The sequence below is a fragment of the Melospiza melodia genome, chromosome Z (genome assembly GCF_035770615.1).
Source record: "Melospiza melodia melodia isolate bMelMel2 chromosome Z, bMelMel2.pri, whole genome shotgun sequence".
In the NCBI taxonomy this organism is placed as follows: Eukaryota; Metazoa; Chordata; class Aves; order Passeriformes; family Passerellidae; genus Melospiza; species Melospiza melodia.
The window spans coordinates 17410812-17432410 of NC_086226.1; the positions used below are offsets into that span (position 1 = coordinate 17410812).

At 36.2% G+C, this 21599-nt stretch overlaps 2 protein-coding genes across 7 annotated transcripts in view; one reads left to right on the plus strand and one right to left on the minus strand.

The window, feature by feature from the left end:
- The window catches only part of SLF1 (SMC5-SMC6 complex localization factor 1), a 34152-nt gene extending 15107 nt beyond the window's left edge, over window positions 1–19045 (minus strand). The window contains exons 1-11 of one of the 5 annotated variants that reach the window (XM_063179922.1): window positions 18970–19045; window positions 18106–18219; window positions 17876–17951; window positions 15396–15639; window positions 13208–13370; window positions 10106–10237; window positions 8675–8728; window positions 5051–5209; window positions 4320–4486; window positions 2994–3131; window positions 2156–2321 (exon numbers count right to left, since the gene is read on the minus strand). In XM_063179922.1, coding sequence (XP_063035992.1) covers window positions 2156–2321; window positions 2994–3131; window positions 4320–4486; window positions 5051–5209; window positions 8675–8728; window positions 10106–10237; window positions 13208–13370; window positions 15396–15639; window positions 17876–17951; window positions 18106–18219 — 1413 coding nt within the window. In that variant the 5' untranslated portion in view covers window positions 18970–19045. Of the gene's footprint in view, window positions 1–2155; window positions 2322–2993; window positions 3132–4319; window positions 4487–5050; window positions 5210–8674; window positions 8729–10105; window positions 10238–13207; window positions 13371–15395; window positions 15640–17875; window positions 17952–18105; window positions 18220–18444; window positions 18464–18703; window positions 18813–18969 lie in introns of those variants that run through there. The other 4 variants (XM_063179921.1, XM_063179923.1, XM_063179924.1 and 1 more) reach the window with 4 other exon arrangements.
- The window catches only part of KIAA0825 (KIAA0825 ortholog), a 235845-nt gene continuing 233099 nt past the window's right edge, over window positions 18854–21599 (plus strand). The window contains exon 1 of one of the 2 annotated variants that reach the window (XM_063179912.1): window positions 18854–18929. The gene's annotated coding sequence lies outside the window, so the exon portion shown is untranslated. Of the gene's footprint in view, window positions 18930–19375; window positions 19542–21599 lie in introns of those variants that run through there. The other variant, XM_063179914.1, reaches the window with a different exon arrangement.

Consider the following 21599-nt stretch of genomic DNA (forward strand, 5'->3'; position numbering starts at 1 on the left):
TGTACAGAAGTTTGGTATATCAAAACATGGATGTTTGTTTCTTCCCACAAGCTAACACACTTAGGTGCACTGAAAAATATGGTCCATCACCCCTTTGCAATGTGCAAAAGCACAAACCAGAGAGTTACACGCAGAGAGTAACAATATCCAAAATAATTTCTTTCATTTAGCTTTCTGAATGGCCCTACATGCCTCTTGTCTAGGTGTTACCTCTTAAACAAACAGTTTTTATGAAACAAAACTGGTAACAATGACTCACACCCTCAAACTGAAGACAGGAAGGACAATTTTGCACCCTGCATGCTACCTCTAATGACATGGAAATACTGCGTATTTATTTATGTATCTATGAAATTAAAGAAAAAGGAAGGAGAAAACACAGTTCTGTCTGCACAGCTAGGGAGGTTTCATTCTTCGGATTTTCTGAAAGACAGTTTAAACTGTGTAATGGAATTCTAAAATTAGTCTGAAAATACAGAAAGACATCAAGCTTTAGTATTACAAGATTGAGAGTGACTGAAGGGACAAATGAGTTGGATTATAAAAATATGGTATTTTGGTTTAGAACTTATTTTTGCCAAAAATGCAATGGGAAAGAAAGTGCAATAAATAAATAAATATGAGCAACAAAGCTGTTAGAAAAAACATAATACACTACCAATACTATGAGACAACAAGCTGCTTTTTAAGGCTAGAATTCATCTGTGTAGGATAGTTTACACTACAGTGCGTAAGATCAAAGTAAGAAAGCAGCAGACATCCATGATTTGTGCTGAAACAACAATTCTGATATATATGTATATAGATCAAATAGAATCTAAACAAGAGGCAGATCTCTGTGGTTTATGTTGTGTGTGGAGATTAAGCTTATTTTATAAGCTTATATTTTTCATATATGTAGTACAGTCTGACAGAAGTGATTATTCTGCCAATGCAAAGAAAGGTTCATGAGAAAGGCATGGCTTACAGTGCTGGAACCTGTAAAAGGAAGGCATAGCAAAAAAACCTAAATGGTACCTCCACTTCAACTGCAGATTCAAAACCAGGAAAAATATGAAAGCAGTGTCATTTTCCAAAGAAACAGAATGGCTACTGATACCAACTGCATGTAAGCCTGCTTGCTGCTCAGTACCTTTGAAAAGATAGGTTGCTTAAATATAAATATGGATATAGAAGCCTGATTTTAGGCACTTTTTAAATATCTTGACCGAGGATAAAAAGCAGCACTGTTTCACAATGTCTTGCTTTGATAGCCCTCAAAAAAGGTAGGAGGTCTGGCTAGGTAAGATGATTGAAGCTCTCATTATGTTTAATCTTTTTGCTTTCATAGCATAATGAATAACTACTTGGTATTATATTGAAAGTGCTTTTTTCTCCCTGAAATACTTGATTTTCTATTGTTCTGTTACTGTATGGGAAAAGTGAATGGAGTACCTATTTATTCTCTGCTCTCACAATAATTTAAAAGAGAATGCAGATACAGCAGTTAGGTTTTATTTTATGTGAGAATCTAGAAGTCAAAGATGTTTTACAAGGCCTCTAGCTTCTGAAAAGAAATAGGTGGTATAGAGGACACTTAGTATCTTTCAGGTCAATGTCCTGCTGGTCAGCAGGTCACAGAATAGCAATTAAGTTGCTTCAATTCCATTTTTATGCTAAGTCCTAGGAAATATTCCAAATGAAACTAAAATACTTAGGAAGAAAACCAGGGCATTCTATTACAATAAAACAATGCATACCTAGCAAACAACAACAAAAAAAGTATTAGTTTTGTTAGGTTTCTCTTTCAAACGTTTCCTGAATCCTGTCACTGTAAAATAAGATAATCGCTTCTTTCACTACACCATATTGTTTGAGAGAACAAGCTGGTGTCTGTAATAACTACAGTAATACCTGCTGGTAAGGGCATGTGAACATCTGAATGTAGCCAACAAGCTACTCAGGACTCGTTTCTTCTCTACATATCTATATAAGAATCTTATGGATCAATTCATTTCTTTAGTGGAGCAAAAACCAGCACGCTTCACAACAAAAGGCCGCTATAACAAGCAGCTGTTATACTTACATATAATTCCTCACAAAAGAATGAACAAAGGGATGCCTTTAAAAATATATGTCAGTCTTCATTATTTTAAAGTATAAAATTCACACTCACATCATTTTTTCCATTTAATTCTCTATGGGAAAATATGACCCAATCTGCTAGAATATTTATGTGTTTGGTAAAAAGCACTGTGGTTCCACTTTCAAGCAAGAATGTCTTCAGAAGAACTGTCTGTGGCAAGGCTTGTTGATGCTGTGAATTCGTTCCTTCAACCAAACTGAAAAAAAACAAAGTGAAAAAAACCTAAAGCTTTATGTCACTTTGATTATTATAGTTACCACACAGAAACCTTGTCTTCATTCAAAATACACACAGATTTGGCAATTTTTAACTATGAAAGGACCAGATACAATTTCTGATGCAGTGTAAGTACAATGATGATGACTATTACTATAATTATTAGACCTGGGGAATTCTAATAATGTGCCGCTATTTACATAAAGTAAAGGCCACCATTTCTATAGAAAGGGAAAGCAAAACCTAGACTTCTTTTATACTTCATAAACCAAGGAAAAGTAATAGTCTCCCTAAGATAAGAGAGAGGTAATAGTTATTGATTTTTAAAAACAAATCAAACATATACATCAGTATATTCAAAATGCTGCTTGTCTACATTAAAGAATGAATAGCAAAGTACTGCAAATCTAGAAGAAACACTTAAAGAGCAAAACTAAATGCATCTTGGAATAACAACTTGGAAAAAGAAACATGTCTTAAAACATGATTATAAAAAAACCTATGAATTTACAATTAAACAAGCTAAGAATTGAGAAATACAAATAGAATTGCTAAACTGCTTTCTAGAACAGTATCTTATCAAGGATATATACAAATCAGGATACAAGCTGCTATAAATAAAGAAGTGCATGTATTATTCTATAAATCCCACCTTTTTGTCAGAAACTCTACTTCGCCTTTTACTAAATCAAAGAAAAACTTCAATAATGTTTTATGAACTACCCTCAGTTCATCTTCTGTCCCCGAAACTGTGACCGTATGACAAACTGTTTCACAATAAAGGCAAGACCTGAAAAAATAAAAAATGAAAAATTCTATTTGTATGACAGAAATAACAGATAATCTACTGGCAAAAAAGTCAGCTTTGAATCTGGTCTGTTTTGACAAGGAAATAGTTTGCTCCCCAGTAACAGACAACAACATGTTTGCGACTGAGCTTCTGTGTTCCAGCTGAAGATTTTGTATTATAGTGTAAACAAAATAATTTAACTGCATTTCATTTTTCTTTTTCTACTTGAGATATTGTACAATTACTATATTAAACATAACTTATTTAAAATCCTTTAAATACAAGATAATTTTAGAGTATTTTGTAGACATGATAACATCCTACAAACTTCTGTTCAGATAATAGTTCATATATACTACTTGACACGACTACAGATTGTCAAACATGATGCAGATAATTCTGAAGTAACATGCAAACATAAGTTTTGTCCAGAATTTTGAGTACTAGAACCAGGTATACAACTCCTGGGTATTCCCATTCTCCAGGAAGTACTAAAAGACAAAATACTTCATCTAAAAGACAAATTCTCTTTCATGTTCTTCAAAATATGCTTACAATCACACACATTCACACATCTGTAATCATAGTTGTATCAAAGTATTTAAATATTATGTGAGGTTTTATCATAGCCACAAGAAGAGCTGTAGTTTCTTTTCCAAATGAAGAATTAATTTATGTTGATGCAAGTTACAAAAAGTAAGTTCTCATGATAAAGCAGTGACTAACTATCCAAACTTGTCTTTGTAGATGTAGACAAGATAAAATCAGACATCTTGAAAAAGATGGTAAAGGTTATGTTTAAAATCAAACATGAAACTTCACATTTGGTAAGATAAGCCTTGAGTTTGCTTTGTAACTGCAGATATATGTGTGTGTGTATGTTTATATGTATACACACAGCAGCAGCAAGAGTATACAGATTACTATACTCTGTAAAGAGTGTAAGAAATAATTTTTAAAAAACTAGTAAAGCTAAGAAAATATACTTATTTTTCTTTCAAAAAATTTCATCTGCCTGTGATGAAACGTGAAATGACCAAATCTGTTACAATTCTAGACTGTCACATACTGGTAACGTGTTCTGTTGTAAAACAGCACGTCGTTGCAATAGAATGCCCTCTCTCCTCTGCTTCCTTGGGTTTGGAGTAACTTAACTATTGCATTTGGTACCTCATTAATCTGCCTTACCTTACAAGTATCTCTATCAAGGACCATGTACCTTTCTTACAGATAGGACACTGAAGGAGATCTAAGTAATACTTCAACATCGATGGGGACTTCCAGGGAGGTTCACAATGAAGAGCAAGGTAAAAAACATGACAAAGTTTGGCAAAAAACATTGTATCAGTGTTTCCCTGTAAAAAAATGAGAAAATAATATTGGCTCCAGACCAGCCAAAGATCTATATCTATATTCACTAAGAGTTAATTTATTTTCTTTAATCTTTACAATCTCAAGTGACCACATTTAATCACTAAAATAAAATGCAATTTAATGCACAACTCCAAGGAGAAAAATACACAGTGAAATTTAAAAAAAATAGGGAAGAGAAAAGGGAGAACTTGCTCTAGTGTGATATGCTAGTTGAATGCACCACTGTTTAGAGCAAACCTTGTTCTCAATCGATCTCTCTATCCGTAGCGTACCAGCATAGTGCTGTTTCTAAAAGTAACAAAAAGTATTTCTGGCCAAGCCTTCCACAATATTTAGAGCATTACATTCATTTGGCTTGCAAATAAATACCAATTTGAAAGAACCCTTTTTTTAATCCTTTCTTATTTTTACAAACACATTGATGAGCACAAAAAGAAGGGTGAATGAATCACTAAGAACTTCTACATACTATGTCAGAAGCAAAGATCATAATACTTCCACTTATTTATTTTATTTTTAATACTACTTTAGTCTTCATCTCTCACCAATAGGACATATTTTAGAAGAGGATGAAGAAGTTGCACAGGAGGTGCACTGTACATTTGGCCTGCAGCAAGTTCTGTGACTACATCCTGAAGTAAGTCCTCTTCCACTAGTCCTTGAAGTATAGACCAAGTGCCCCTGGACCAGCCAGTACTTTTAACCTAGAAATGAGATATCATTGTGAAAAAGAAAGCTTACATTAAAAAAACCTTTTAACCAACCAAGTTAACTAACACAGGATATCCCTAACTAAAAAGTTGGTATTATATATCCTGGTTTCTGATAGGACCGAATTTATTCTTGCAGTAGCCACAGGGGATGCAATTGAGACATGGAGGTTATTCTATACCACCTTACATCCCTGCCAGGGCAGGGGGAAAGGGACTCTCATTTCCAAGCAGAAGGAGTCTTTCCAGTCAAGAAGATCTTAATGGCACAGGACTTCCATCTTATACTCAGCCACTCATGACAGCAAAACTCCTAACAGCTTTAGGAGAACCCAGACAGATGCAATAGCTTCCATGAGATGCTGTATTCACTCTGCAATTTCCCTGTTTCTATCTGTACTTTCAGCTCTCCAAAGATCACGAATTAATGACACTAATGAGCTACTGAAGGTCTCAGGTACATTGCTATTTACATCTTTCCTCTAGTTCAGATTCAAGCCAAAGCGGATGCCTAAGCAAGTTGCAACTGTACTGCTGAGTGAAGCACGACTTTCTTCTGCCAGGTAACTGCTCTTTTGAAATACGGCTTTTTTGTCTGACCATACAGCCTGAGGCTCTGGTAAACTCAAATTTCTCCTGATTCTGAGATAAGAGGCCCAGCTGAGAAAAGCTGGGTCAGACTGATTGGGCTGCTGGGAATTAAGGAGTTACATAAATTTATTGTTGCTTTAGTCTCTGGTAACTTGTAGACTTTATGATCTCTGCCAAAAATCCTCTCTCCTAATGTACATTAATAGAACAGTTCAGATAGAATTGTTATAAGAACACTGAGTCCAACTATTAACAGCACTACCAAGCCCACCACTAAACCATGTCCTTAAGTGCCACTTGTACTCATCTTCTAAATCCCTCCAGGGATGATGACTCCATTACCGCTCTGGGAAGACTTTTCCAGAGCTGGACAACCCTTTGCAGGGAGAAATTTTCCTACTATCCAATCTAAATATCTTACTAATTGTTTTAATATTAGTTTATATTTTAAATTGACAGAGATTTTGAGTCCAGTTGTGGATTTCAAGTCTAAGAATATACTGTTATTAGATAGCTACCAAAAATGTTCCAGTAATAAGATAAAAAACACTAGGAGCTCTGTTCAAACATGAAAAAAAATCAGAAAGAAATTATAATCATGGTTAAATCACAGTTAAAATCTCAGTGAATAAACTCCACTTTAGCATTAGATATTTTGTGTCTTGCAAATGTCTCGTATCTCAGGTTCCTAATGTAAGCCATTGTTACATTAACAATAAATAAAGCTGCTCAAGTAGACAATTTTCTTTTAATCAAGTCTTTGTGCATCTGGTGTTTGCAACTCACATTTATTTCAATCTTCTCATTCATATATTAACTATTAAAATCTCCACTAAAATTTCCTTTGGAAATAAAGGTTGCATTCATACTTTTGTAATGTTAATCACATGCTAACAGCACACCTAAAGAGCAATTGTGAACTGTTTAATGACAGTCAGAAAAGAACAACTTGGCCACCTGGATTTAGGATGTAAGACTGTATATTGGGGGTGTACAAGCATGTTACCACTGACCTTCACTTGGTGATCACACTAGGATCCAGCTTTATATATTATGACTGAAACTTTTATTTACTGAAAATTCTGTACTAGAAGAAACAGTACCATTGATGCATTATTTTGAAAATACACTGAAATAAAGATGTTTTGGGAAGACTGAGGTACATTTTGCATAGCATTCAAATCAAAGAGAAACTAGAGAGTGGTTCATCACATTTCTAAGAGGTAAAGAAGGATGATACAAAACTGAGGCAATAAACTTTTGTCAGCATCAGGAGACCTATTATTGAAGAGACTTAATACTCAATAAGCTGTCCAAGCTTCACTGGCTTGCACTCTGATGAGGAATCAGAGTTTCTTGTGAAGCACTGCTGGTGCAATCATTAGCACTTTGAGCAGAAACAAATGAAATATAACAACTGACAAAATATGAAAACTGACAAAGGAGAAATAAATATTTTTGGGATGACGATGGAACAGAACACTTAGCTGTGCTAAGCCTTCCTAGCAGATGCAAACTGATATGACAAAATACAATAGGCATATCTAACATGTTCATTTAGTTTGTAGGTTTGATTTTACTTCATTAGTATTATTGGAAATGTTTACTGGAGCTGCTTCTAAAAGTCATAAATATACTTACGATAGAAGACACATAGTATATAAAGGCTAGCAATGGATATTCCATAAAGCAATAAAAGTGACAGAACAGTAAGAGAAGTATTAGGCTTAAAATTTCCAAGCAAAAAATGATATTATTCTTAAGAGTACAGAAAAACAATTTCATCTTACATGTGTTAAGAGAGGTTTAATTTTTAATCCAATTAATTCAATAAACTACACACTAAGATTAAATTTCAATGCAAACCTCTTGCAGAACAGAAACACACACAGCACTTTACAGATCAGTGGTGGTGTTGGACCATGACAAAAGTATTTTACTCCTCATGTTTTCAAAATAATTTTTTTCTCCTTCCTTCCTTATTGTCAATAGAAAAAAAATCAGAAAAAGACTGGTTTCAAGTAACTATTTATGTAGAATGGCTAATGAAGATACCAGATCTTCAGTTACTAAGGAATACAGGAAGATAAAAAAGGAAACACTTAAAGTATGTGTTAACTTTGAAGCAACACAAGTTACCACATAAAATGCACTACTAGTAGCTCATGGCCACTTGCTTTTTGAGTACTAAAGAGGCAATGTTTCAACATTATTTATAGATTTATTCTTAGTATTATAGATAGACAAGGCAAAATTTTAAAAGTTCTTATTTACTTCAGGTATTTATAACAAAGACTTAATAGAATCTATTGCTGACCTGTTTTACAGTATTTATTTGGCTTAAGGGAAATAAAAAAGAGAGTACAGTACAAGAAAAGGAATTAAGTCAAAGTGACTATGAAAACAGTACTGGAAAACATAAAGCTTTCTACTTGCAATCTCTGCTTCAGCTGACTGGAAAACTGACTTCAGCTAAAATCTGTCCCTACTAGAAAAAGCAGTGCTAAAAATTGTGTACTCTCTCTTTATTTTACTGCATAAATACAGCACTTGAGTAATTTATGATGCTCTAAATCACATTAGGACATCTTTCCTTTCTGACTTCCTAAAATTAATAAGTAAGGTTCTCTTAACCAGCAGGATTAAGCAGTTTCTTTGTAATAACAGAGACTGTACTAAAAGTATCACAGGGACAAACAACATTCAAGACCAAATGATGCTCTTTAATGCAACAATAACTTTATCAGAGTTTAGGATAGCCAAAATCTAAAACTATTTTTGATAACTAGTTTTGCTTAAAGTATGTTTTCCTAACTTTGTAATAAAATTCCATATGCGTAACATGCCCTATTTTTTAATAATTCTTACCTCTGGATTGCATTTGTTCAGCTGGTCTGTTTGCATAAGTCTGTACTTAGTAGTCTGTAAAACAGAATAAAGTCAAGCTGCACATTGGACACCAGACAATATATTCAATAAATAGTGTATGATACTTCCCAAATGACAACTTCTGTTAAATGTAGTTCAAGCACAACCTAACATTTAGATTGGTCTTTTTAGATTTTTCATTTGGATGGGTAAATTATGAAATAGGGGACTAATGACTTAAAAGGTATTAAATATAGCCAAATTTTCCTTCCCATTTTCCCCTTCTCTTGTTTCTTTGTTGTTATGTGGCTGCTCTGTAAGGACAGTGTTCCTAGATTAGACATTAATAAACTAAAAATTTTCAGTTTTTCTGTGGCAAAATGCCAACTATGGATTCCTCTTGCATGCAAAAATATGGTCATAGGTGCAAAAATGTATTACTCTTATAGCCATATTTAGATAGTAAATGTTACTAAAACACCTTACTAAAATATTCTTAGGAGAGACTGTCTTTGAAGGGTTAATCCAGTGGCACACTGCTATATAATAGTTTGAACCAGAGCATTTGCTGTATGTAAAATACATGAAAAGAACAAATGTATTTTTTAAATGTCTGGGGGACATAGCCTTGAAAAAATGTCACCGATAAAAGATGCGGCATGTGATGATGATGCACAGATTAAACCAGCATGAGTCTTCTATTTGTAATCTTGTGTATAAACACTGTGTGTACTTTTTGAGGACCTAAAGTTTTTAATTCTTCTGCTACTAGACTTACAATGCTTCATATAAAACAGCTCCTACAAATAAACTTTGACACCATCATCTGCATTCGCTGTAGCTTACAGAGACAATATATCCTAACTCAAGGTATTCAGTTGCTTTCTCTTGACTTGAAATAGAGCTGTTAACTACTAATGTAGCAATTTTATCAGGATTAGATCTGTGACAACAGAAAACCACAGGAATGCATTAGTTCCACTTTTGAGTTGTAATAAAAAACATTCATGTCAGTCAACAAACACTGGCTCTACAATACGTTTTGAAAAGTGTTTTAATATAAGTTAGCTAGCTAACAGGAAAATTACAGAAAGACTAATTCAAAGATATCTTGTTCAACAATATTTGCTACTATTTACCTCATCTCTTACACCAAGGCTTTAAGTAGTAAACTATGTCTTCTACACACCCATGCCAATGAATTGCCATGACTAAGTTTTATTTTAACTACTGGTAGATGTAGTAAATATGGGATTATTAAATATTGCAGGTTAAAAGGCCTGTTAAAAGTTATGTCAAGTATCTACTTTATTAGCTCAATACTATAATGAAAGATAGAGATTTTTAATATAATTCATGCAATATGAAAAATATAAAATTGTATGTATATAAAATATATAACGCTATAACAAAGTATCAACTGTTACTTACCGCAGTAAAATACATATGTTTTATAATAACATTTTTCATTTCACCAAGTTGCATTTTAGGCAAGACTTGGTCTGTTTCTTGTGCAGCCAGGAAACGGTTCATCTGTTTATCTTTGGGATTTTGTATTTCATTCTGCAGAGCAAAAAAATAATACTTTGTTTCAAAGCTAATGGTCTAACCAACTTTTATGTGCTTCTATATATTGTACTGCAAACTGTATGTGCCTTTGTATGTTTATGTCATCATATCATATGTCAAATAAAGAGCTGCTGGTTTGGAAACAAACCACTGTTGTTGTACGAAGTTACAGCATAGAAATTATCAAGGTGAGCTTCCCCATATTTTTTTTTCCTAACTGACTTCAGGTAAGTCACAATCTCTGTGGCTGAAACAAGGACTATTTCTCCATAATAGATTCTTTCTCAGAACTTTTCAAAAACTAAAACCAGAGCTCACACATTTTCAACTGGTTCAAAACATAGTAAAGATTTTAAAAGGCATTTCTTCTTCAATTTGTCTTTTCATATAATAGACCACTACAATGAAATCTTTTCAGTTCTTGCCTATAAACATGAAACAAATTAGTAATTTAAAATGTAAATTAAAAATGTAAAATTAGTAAATTAAAATGTTTTACTGTCTTTTTTTCTTTTATATTTTTGTCTGTTTGTATAGTCATTAATTCTCTTGAGTCCACCTATCATTTTCAGCCACTTCTTCAGCACAGGGAATGAAGAAGCATTTCTCAAATTTCTCTCAACTGCTTACTCTCAGTAACACCACAAAATAACTTTTGCTTGAAAAAAATAACTATACAAAATATTTTGAATTTACTGAATGAGTTGAGAACATACATTTCAGTAAGAGTTTCAATGCATGCTTTTCATCAAAGATACACAGGTTAAGAATAAAACACCATGTTTGTTTAAGGTCAATAAACAAAACCAGACTCCTCCTCCTGCAGTGTGATGAGTTAAGAATCATGAGACAGACACAAGTGAAACATTGCCTTGGCCATTTCTTATTGTGAGCAGGTGTGGAAGGTTTGGTGTAACTTGCCTAATAATTCAAACTCTTGAATCTGATGGGTGAATTGAGTCTGGGACATAACAGTAAAGAAAAAACACAGTAGTGCATGCAATGATAAGGTGCAATAAGTTTATAATTCCATGTTTTTATTAAAAAGTTTCAAAAGTTACATGCCTCATCCTATTTTCAGATTTTCCCTTAAATGCGTTGTTCAATACAAACATATTTGGAACATGCATAACGTATCTCTAAACAAATATTGAGAACAAGAACTTCTTGCACATTTCAAAAGAGAATGAAGTTTTTTTTGTAACTAGAATAGAGTTCCAAATAGCTTTTGATGAGCATGGATAACTGAACTCTGATGCATTAACTAGCCTTCACTTCTTATGGTCCTTCATGCATGTTAGTTTCAACACACTCATTAAAACACTTATATTCAAACAATTAATAGTACAATCTTGGTAAAAAAATTAGAAACTCCAGTATGCATCCAAAAAAGCTTTTAAATTCACTGTTTTAATTATGAGACTAACTTCCTAAAAGAAAATCATGCATGTGTTTTAATACCCTGAATCAATGAATTTGATGCCTTATAACATCATATAACCAATGACAATCTCACACAGTATTTTAACAGTAGACTTACAAGGTTAAGATAATAAGAACAGATACTGAAATATAAACATGAAGAAAAGACTTAGTTAAAAAAAATCACACCAAAAATACTCTGAACATCAGTGGAGTTTCAGTTGCCCTGGAAAGAATATAATGTTATTTTGCTAAATCCATCATCTAGACACATATATGGATGTTTAGGGGAGGACTGAGATTTATATTTGCCAGAAGTAGCAGTCAGATAGCATGACTATAAATTTATGAAGTTGGAACAATCTAATGAATAACACGTCAAGTACTTCTGGGACAAAGAGAAAAGAGCATGTCCGTAACATTCTTTGATAAAGCTTAATATATCTGGACAAGGGCTGCAATTTGATTGCCTATGTTTTATTCTTTTCCTTTTAAGAGACTAGGAGCCTTGGCTATTTCCTGAGTTCTTTGGATTCACTTAAACAGAAAGCTAATGTCTCTGAGGTGAGTTCCTTTAATGAAATCTAAGCAAAAAAAGATGTGCAAGCTAATGGATTCATTAAGATGGAAAGTTGTTATCTCACCTGGGAGGAATTCAAGGTGCATAGCAACAAACACATGATTTTGATAGAGATCAATAAAAGATGACACAGCCATAAAGCTTTTACATTAACTCATCTATGAAAATGTTCATCTTAGCTGAAAGGTTTAAATGAGAGCAACTTCCCTGAACAAGTCTCATTAAGAGAGTAAGCACTAGAGTAAGAGCCCACATTGATGTGTTTTATTCAGAATGTAAACATTAAGGCCTTCCAACCTTCTCACCCTCCTGTAATACCTTTACTACAAAGAGCTAAGTGCTTTGATCAGAAGAGACCAAAGGATTTACAAATGGCAACACACACAGTTTTAGCTCCTACTTGCTTATAAAGGTAGTAGTTTCAATTAGCAGTTGATTAAAGTCACCCCAGAGTCTGAGATCTAAATGAATATTCTGAAGCCTATGAATAGTTACAGACCAAAATACTAATAACTTCTGAGCAGTGCATCTGGTAAGCAAACAAGTATGAAACATGGGGCATCCCTCTAAAGGGAAAGAGTAAAACAAAATTTTGGTTCTAGTGAACTCTGCACTAGGCACAGGACCATGTCCATATGGCACCTGGAGACTCTACAGCCTCTTCAGACAACCTGGTACAGTGTTCCATCAGCCACACAGCAAAAAAACCCAAGTGGTTCCTGACTTTACATTTGTACTCAATTTCCTGTAACTGGGCACCACAGACAACCACCTACCTGTCTCTTATGCATCCTCTCTTCAGGTATTTGTATTTATTCATGAGCCTATCTTTTGGATACATGGTCCCAGAATCAGATAGTTGTCTTAACTTTAATCAAATCACAAAACACTCTGGCTGATTATATTCCCCTCCATTATTAACACTGCATTATTTAAAGTAATCAATAAATTAGTTTACTTACTTGAAAAAGGTAATGTCCTATATATTGCAAAGGGTAGCATTGAGCTTCTGAGAGACACTTTTTATTTTGTAAAGGAGAAATTTTACCACCGATGAATACATGAGTTATATTGTGCTCTGCATTTTCACATGAACATATGGTTGCCTTTCCAGCTTTAAGAACTCTAAATAAACATATTCAGAAAGATGTATTTACTATATTATATTAACACTGCCTAAAGCTACAATAACATTCACAAAATACAGGCATGCAAGTGCAACTGAATAAGGCTTCTAGATGTGTAGCACAGCACAAACTTCATTAGAAAGATAAAAGGGCACCTAATAGTCTTTCGAAAATTAAAGAATCCACTTAACAAAATAGTCTCTTCGAAATTTAACACTAGTTATTAAAATAAATGTACACCTCCAGTATATGTGATAGATAGTTTCACCTCTGTACCTTTCCAAGTATCAAATTTGATGACAGCAACTATAATTTATTGCATTATCTATCCCAAAATAATGATCTTTTGGTTAAGTTTTCCTATAAATTAAGCAGTTAACAAAAATGGCAGACTGCTTTTCTGAAATGTAGTGTGATATTTTTGTAACAGAAATACACATTTGTAGCATTAGTGCTGTCCAGTATCATGAAAGTATCACATACAGAAAAGAGATGTGCGTCTTTGGGGCACCATCACGTGTAACAGTTTCCCCAGGGACAATTTCCAGACCTGTTAAGCTACAAGTGCTCCTATTTTTTAGAAAAAATGCCAGGCAAAAGAAAAGGTGGAAAAATAAGATTTAATGACATTCTGGATATAGGTTTTATTTTTCATAATCCAGATACATGAAAAGAAAAGGGTGCTGGTCTTACACACTTACCCATCCAACAGCTAGGCACTAAAGGCAGGAAGAGCATAGAAAGGGGATAAAAGGCACAGTATTGTTACATACTGGAAAAAACCCAGACTTTCCCAAAAGCTATAGTGTCCTTTATGACTGAAAGCAGTATCTGCTGAAGCCAAAAAATATCTACATGTCAATGTTTTACGACTGACTAAAAATTGAGTGCATGGAAAACAGTCTCTAAAAAAAACATATTTCTCAAAACTTGTTGACCTGTCTTACTGATGTTGTTCCTGTTAAAGTTGGTTTCTATTGCAAGAAATAGAAACAGACAGCATTGTGCAAGACATCATTTCAACAGTGTTATCATGAACATCTACATAAGCAGTTTTTACGGAAAAAGAATCAGCATTTTCACAAGTGTAGCAGGACATAGTAAATCCTCCCACTTAGCCAAAAAACATCATACTTAAAATATTTTCAGTTGGCAAAATCAGAAGATAACAACTTCAACTATCCCCACTTTGTGTTTATGAAGTACAGACAGACAGATAGTCTGTGACATAGCATACAGCCCGGTACTATGATTCAACAAACTGCAATTCCCTTCTTGACTGTGGATCGGTGGCACACTCAAACCTGAGCAGTCCTAACTAACTGGGATCTCAATAGAAAGCTGGACAATATCTGAATGAATGGAAAGCTCTGAAACTATCAGATGTTCCTTTTACTGTACCAGACACAAATAGGACTTAAACATGCACTGATTTAAATTCAGCTGTAGAATTTAAAGTAATGAAACCAAATGTGTAGCAAGAGTATGGAAAAGAAACATTTGTTCTCAGCATTCTTGCACTTTGGTTTTCCTTATCTTTCTTTTTTTCCTTCATTCCTCTTCTACTTCTCTACACTCACTTTCTAAACTATCTGTATTTATCATATATCAGAATAATCTGTCTTAGAACAAATTACATCTTCAGAACTAGAAGAATCTATTACATAAATGTGACACAAACACTCATCAGGTCAGTAGCAGTAGTGCCCAGATCCATGAGACAGTCAGGTCATCTAGTCAAGTGAAATAAAGTATACAGTTCCAGCTACTATTTGAATATAACACACATAAAAACTGTAAATCTGTGTATCTTGCCTCATGAAGGAAGTTTCTCTTAGCAGCTTACTTGATAAAAAACGTATGCATGTTATTTTTAACACTATATTAAAAGAAGGCAAGAAAAGCAGTGATGTTACAGATTTAAAGTCATTATAAAAGTATGGAAGTATAATAATGAAAATAATTCAGAGTTTGGATAGCTGGAGGTTGTTATGAACCAAATTAACTGGGATGGAACTCCTACCTTTCAATACATGCCATTCGTTTATCACCTCTATTAACAAGGAGGACAACTTTCCATCTGTGGAAGGCCCCTGGAGCACCAGAGTTTGTCAGTTCTTCACGCCATCTTTTAGGTGCAGATTGCATTTGAGGTGAATAATGGGTGTCTCTTTCAATTTCATATCCCCATTCGTACGTTGTTTCATCAAGCCATCTGCCACTTTCAGCACTATTAATTATGTACTCCTTAGTTAGTACCCACTTTCCTAAAAAGAAAATGAACTGTCAACCACAAAAGATTTTTTGTGGAGACAAATGGCAATCAACTGAAGAATTAATATAAAATTAACTTAAACATTTCTTGTCCAAATAAAAGACGAAATTATAAGTACCATTTAAAAAACTTCTTCCTATTACAAGAGTCCTCCACTTCAGACTCCAGAATCAAAAATCTCAAAATGCCACTGAAAATGATCGCTTTGTTTTCTTTTAATGATTAAGTGTCTTTTTATCCTTTCTAGATGAAATACTTTTCTATCTCTTCAAAAACATCAAATACATTTTCTCAGCTTCTCATATTTTGTTCTTAGGACTTTCACAGAAGCTTGGTAAGTCCTTTAATTTTAGTATCATTTGACACTTCTACAAATGCACTAAAATGAAGAAATATTTTACTACCTATGATTTAAAGGAACTAGACATTTAACATGTAAGCTCTTTCTCTTATATATTCTTAATATTACTTGCACTGCTAGTGTAGTGAATATCAATATTCGGGGGACACAGTTTTAGACTTTTTTCTTTCCCCTTTCTTCTTTTCACATCCTTTTCTCTCATCCCTTGGCTCCACCTCCTCCGCCTCTTCTCTTTCATCTTCCACATGTATGCTTTTGATATAGTATGTAATGATCTTCCCCTTTTCTGTGTCTCTCTCTCTTCTTACAGGTTCAGGTCAAGAGCACTGGTTAGTACCCTGCTCCTGTATTGAAACACTACCTACAGAAGACACCGTAAGAGAAATTGACTTGAATTGTGTGAACCTAATTGGTTTCACAGAACAGCAGGGTTGACTGACAAAATGTCTCAGTGCAGGAGCACAGATGGCACTTCTACAAAACCTAGTATAGGTACCAGTGGATTTATGACTGGAAAAGGTATGCTGCGCATGACCTGGATGTTAAAACCACTTTCGTGCGAAGTTTCCATCCCAAAACTTCTGTCAGGTAGAAAGCACATGACAAGTGGTATCCCTGACAGTATTTCTGGTGAACTCTATGGAGTTCCAAATGTGTTTAAACATGATCTTTCTTCACTACCTGGAAAACAACACAGTAGGAATGAATACACTGTCTCTGCCGTCACGAGTAAGAGCAATGACTATGCAAAATTAGCACCTCTTCTGGATTAAGAAGTATTAGATGGTCTTGGAAAAGATTTGAACGTATCAAAGCATGACAGAGTTTTGCATCACCATGAGGACACTAGATGTACCGTTTCCACTCTGTTCAAGACAATATCTTCAAATTTTAAACTTCAAAAAGTAAGAAAACATTAACTCAGAGGTTTAAAATTGCTAAAATGAAGTGCCGTGCCAGAAACTTAGATGCATTTTAATATTTTTTCCCCTCTTGGAAACTTTTGGTCTATTTAATTTTAGGTAAGATTGCAATCAGAATTTTATTTTAGTACAAAGAAAAATACATACATATATATAAATATGGAAATCAAGGAATTTAAATATATCTTTAAACCCAAATGTATGTTTAGTTATTTTTCTATTATCTCTTAATTTAAGATTATCCATCCTAACAACTACTTTAACACTTTAGAGTAATATGATACAGGGAAAATAAATACCATGCTTAAAAATGATATTGTGATATCTCATAACTACAAGATATTCAAACTGCATTAAGAATTCTGACAGGTGATCAGTCTATAAAGAAATCTTAAAATACAGTGTTTTCCTTCTAAAACCATTTTATTTGCTAATGCATGGGATTTCAGCACCAGACCCTAGTTAAAGAGGAAAGACCAGTAGCTTCTGTCAGAATGGCAACAGCCTGAAATTTTCTTTTGCTGCATAAACAGGAACTTACAGTGACCTTTGCCAGTGAATGTTCCATGTACATTTATTGTCAAAAATCCAAGCTGACTACATGTGCTCATACTCCCTCTGCCCTCTTTTAAGCATCCAAATAATTTGAGCATGAGTTTATTATCTAACATATAACAAAGTGTTCTGTTTGGGAACAGATGCAGATCCAACAATGGGAAATAGCAGGCATATCATTTAGGGAAAAAAATCAAAACAAAAAAGTGGACTTCATCGTAACTTAAACATAATACTATGTTAAAAATCAAGGTTAATGGAACAAGAAGAATGAAGGTTTGTAAGACAGTTCATACACAAAATTAAAACAGGTACCTAAACCCTTTTAAGGGTCCTTTCCAGACTTATGCTGTGATGCTATGAAATTAAACAGCAAATCGTTTACTCACCAGCAGCGCAGGCAGCTAAGACCTTTTCACTCTTGCACAGCTTTTTTGCTATAAGATGTGTACAATTTCTGTATTTCTAACAAAACAAAACAACACACTTTGTATCATTGGAAACTTTAAAATTCTTTGTCTATTTATACACAACTAACCTACTGCACAGTCCTTTCTTCTAAGACTTGCATTTTTACTTCCACTTCTAATTCTCTTTGCTGTATTGTAATGAACAATACCTTACTCTCTAGAAAAACACAGTTCAGCTTGGACAGGCATTTGAGCAGTGCCTTCTTCTCTTGTTTTCTAAATCCAGTTATTTGTATTATCCTTTTCTGGCTGTAACTTGCCATCTGTTGAAAGAAGAATGAAAAGGAAACATCAACACACAAAATACACACCATGGGAAGTTGCTTGCAAGGCCTGACTAGCACTTCTTTTCCAATAAAATAGGAAAACACATCAAAAGGAATGAATGCTGGTACCCCACATTTTAAGCTCTCACTGCCTGCCACAGCAAAGACACCTGACAGGCGGTACCGGAGCAGCCTGAGAACGAACGGAGCCTGAGAACGAACCCCAAACTGCAGCCTGCAGTGGGCCGAGCCCGCCAGGTCCGGTATCTTGGCTCTGCACCCAAATGCCCGAAGTTCAGGCCTTGGAACCCCTGCTCCGCTGTCGGCAGTGCGGTGCAGCCTCCCATCGCCCCGCGGGTGAAGGAACCCCGCCGCCACAGGCACACGCCGCCAAGGAGCGGCAGGCCGGCCGCGGTCCCGCTCCGGAGGTGACGAGCGAGGGGCCCTGGCTGCAGCGGGGAGCCCTGCAGCGCTCACGTACGGAGGCTACGGGAGCGGGCAATGTGCCGGCGCTGGCGCTGACGCTGCCTCGGTTCGGTTCGGTTCGGTTCGGTCCGGTCCGTCTCGGTGCCCGCCAGGCGCCGCAGGTTCCCGCCTTCCCACGCCCCGCCCCCGGATGTGGCGGAGCGGCCGTTCCGGGACGTTGTTACTGACGCTCCGCGGTCGCCGGGGCCGCCGGCGCGGAGCCGCGGGGGGATCCCGGCCGGGTAAGTGGCCCCGCTGGGGCTGCCCTTCCCCTCAGCTTACCGTGCGGCCGGGCCTTGGCGCCGAGCGGGACAGGGCCGGGCTCCGCTGCGGCCGCCCGCGGAGCAGCGGCGTTGCCCGCGGCCGCCTTCTCTCCCGTGCGGCACGGCAGGGCGCTGCGCAGCCCCCGAGCTCCTCGGGCTCCGAGGCTCTTATGGGCGCTGGCACCTGCCGCGGGAAGGCGGCGCCGAAATCCGTCTGAGGCGGTCCCGGCGGCGTGGCGCTCCAGGCCTGGCTGCAGCGAGGAGCGGGAAGGGGCGGTGCTCCGCTCCGTCCGACGGAGAGGAGGGGGCCCTGGCCGGCGCAGGGAGGCGGGCCGGGGGCGGGGGCGGAGGGCGAGCTGGGAAACGCGCTGACTTCTCCGGGAGCCTGGAAATCGGCGTGGCTGCGGCTCGGCCGAGCTGAAATTGTGGGAGGCGGTCTGGCGGGGGGGTGTGTCGGTCTGTACGCAAGCTGAAGTGTGTTGCCTCTGGAACAGGCTGGCTGTAAGAATGAGGAGAGGGATCAGAGATTTCTGACCCTCAGAGCCATTTTCTCAAACGTCTCGTAGAAACGTTTCAAAGCCACATGGGCAGGTAAGAAGGTAGTGCTACAGCCAGATAATCAAGGCACATATTTTTGGGAAGGGTTTTCTGCCCTGTTCATGAAGGGAAAGCATTCCTGCCCCCCTGATCAGATTGGTGCAACGTTTTGGTTACGAGAGTCAAGGCTTGATTTTTTTTCAGTTACAAAACAATACAAAGAGATCAAAATAATATTCATCTTGTACCTCAGGCACTCAGTGTAGAATTCAGAAATGTAGAAATGCCAAGATATGCTGTTCATAAAACTTTTTTTTCGTGTCCCACTCCTTATTTTGGTCCCTTCTGTATTTGAGAGATGACTTCTGACTATTTCTCTCTCATGCGATGAACTGAACAAGAACTCTGTTGATGCTTCCTGGCAAATAGAGGTAGCTTTGTAGAACACTTTTATTTGTTTTTTTTCTACAGTTTGAGAGTAGAATACATGCGTTCAAGAAAAAAGATTAAAAAAGATGGTTGAAATACCTCTTTAGAGAACTGAATTGTGGTCAAGTCACCCTGTACTCGCTGAGGTATTTCAGATACTCTTTCATATTTAGGACCTGTAAATAGAGATGTGTACCAGAAAACTCACAAGTGCTGAGTTTTTGTCACTGCAGCTTAGATCAATCGAAGCAATGCTTTGAGCTCACCACGGCTATAAAACATAAGTATCTCTCAAAAACCAAAATCACGTAGATGCAGACATCTAAAATTTGGCAGCAGATTGGACACTTGGTTTAAATCTGAGTTTCCCAGAATATCAAAACAGAAAAACAGTTCTTCCGGGCCACAGATATCTCTTGTCTTGCTGTTTAAAAAGTGTTCTGGTACCCTTAATGCTTACTGAAGCTTTTCCTATCTCTTGTTTTCTTAGCATTGCAGTTATTTTTTTGCATGAAGAAGTTACCATCAACAATCCTTGTCACTACTCTTTCTGCGAAAATGACAGTGAAAAAAATCGTAAATATTTAGAGTTAATATTCGGACTACAGTTATTGCTTCCACTTGTCTATTGACAATGAAGATTTCTATTTTGTACCTGTTGCACCTTTATACTTTTACTATTGGTTTATCAGGACTGTAAAGGACTGTCAGGATTGTATTGATTTTAATTCTTGTAAACTTTTACTTTATTTTAAACAGTTGAATTCTTACTAACTAGGACTAGCTACTATTCATTACTTGACTGCTAACTAACAGCAGTTTTATGTCACAGGATTCTTAACAGGCTGGAGAAGTCTTCAGCATAAGATAGTCTAAACTAACTCCTAGTGAGCAAAGCTGTGAAGCTCTGTCAGGGAAGACAGACTGAGATTAGATTCATGTTCTTCATCCAGAGGGTGACTGTGCCCTGGGACAGGCTTCCCAGGGAAGTGGTCACAGTCCCAGGCCTGCAGAATTCAGCAAGTGCTTGGCAATGCTCTCAGGCACATGGTGTGACTCTTGGGGTGTCATGTGCAGGCCCAGGAGTCTTACTTTGATGATGATTGTGATTCCAACTCAGGATATTCTTGATTCAATCATTCATACTTATATGATGACCATTTCTTACCTTTAAGAATTAAGTTTTTTTCCCCCCATGTCTCTGGCACATAAAATAATGTGTAATCAAAATAACTGAGCTCTCAAACATTTCACATCTATTTTTTCTTCAAAATTTTACCAAAAATGCAATTTGTTACCAAAATGGAGCTTTAAGGAATTAAGTTTTTAAACCATTATTTCAGTGATGACTGCTAAGTTTGGAATTCACTTACTGCCTGATTCAATTATTTGGTTCATTAAAAGTCTAAAATATTTTCTTCCTTTCCTTCCTTGTTGTGATGTCATTAAGGTAGCTAAGTGTCCCTTATGTCTCATAGGTCTCATAGGGAGCAGGCTTTTTAACTGATGTATTTTTAAGTCCCTCTAGTTTTCTTTAATGTACTTGTCAAGTATACAATTCAGTTGCTCAGTATTATAAATTATGTTTTAGCAGCTTGTCTCTTGGTTTTAGATAGTATCTACTTTTACACATTTTGCTCTACAGTACCTGTAACATGTTCTATAAAATTTAGGAAGCAATTT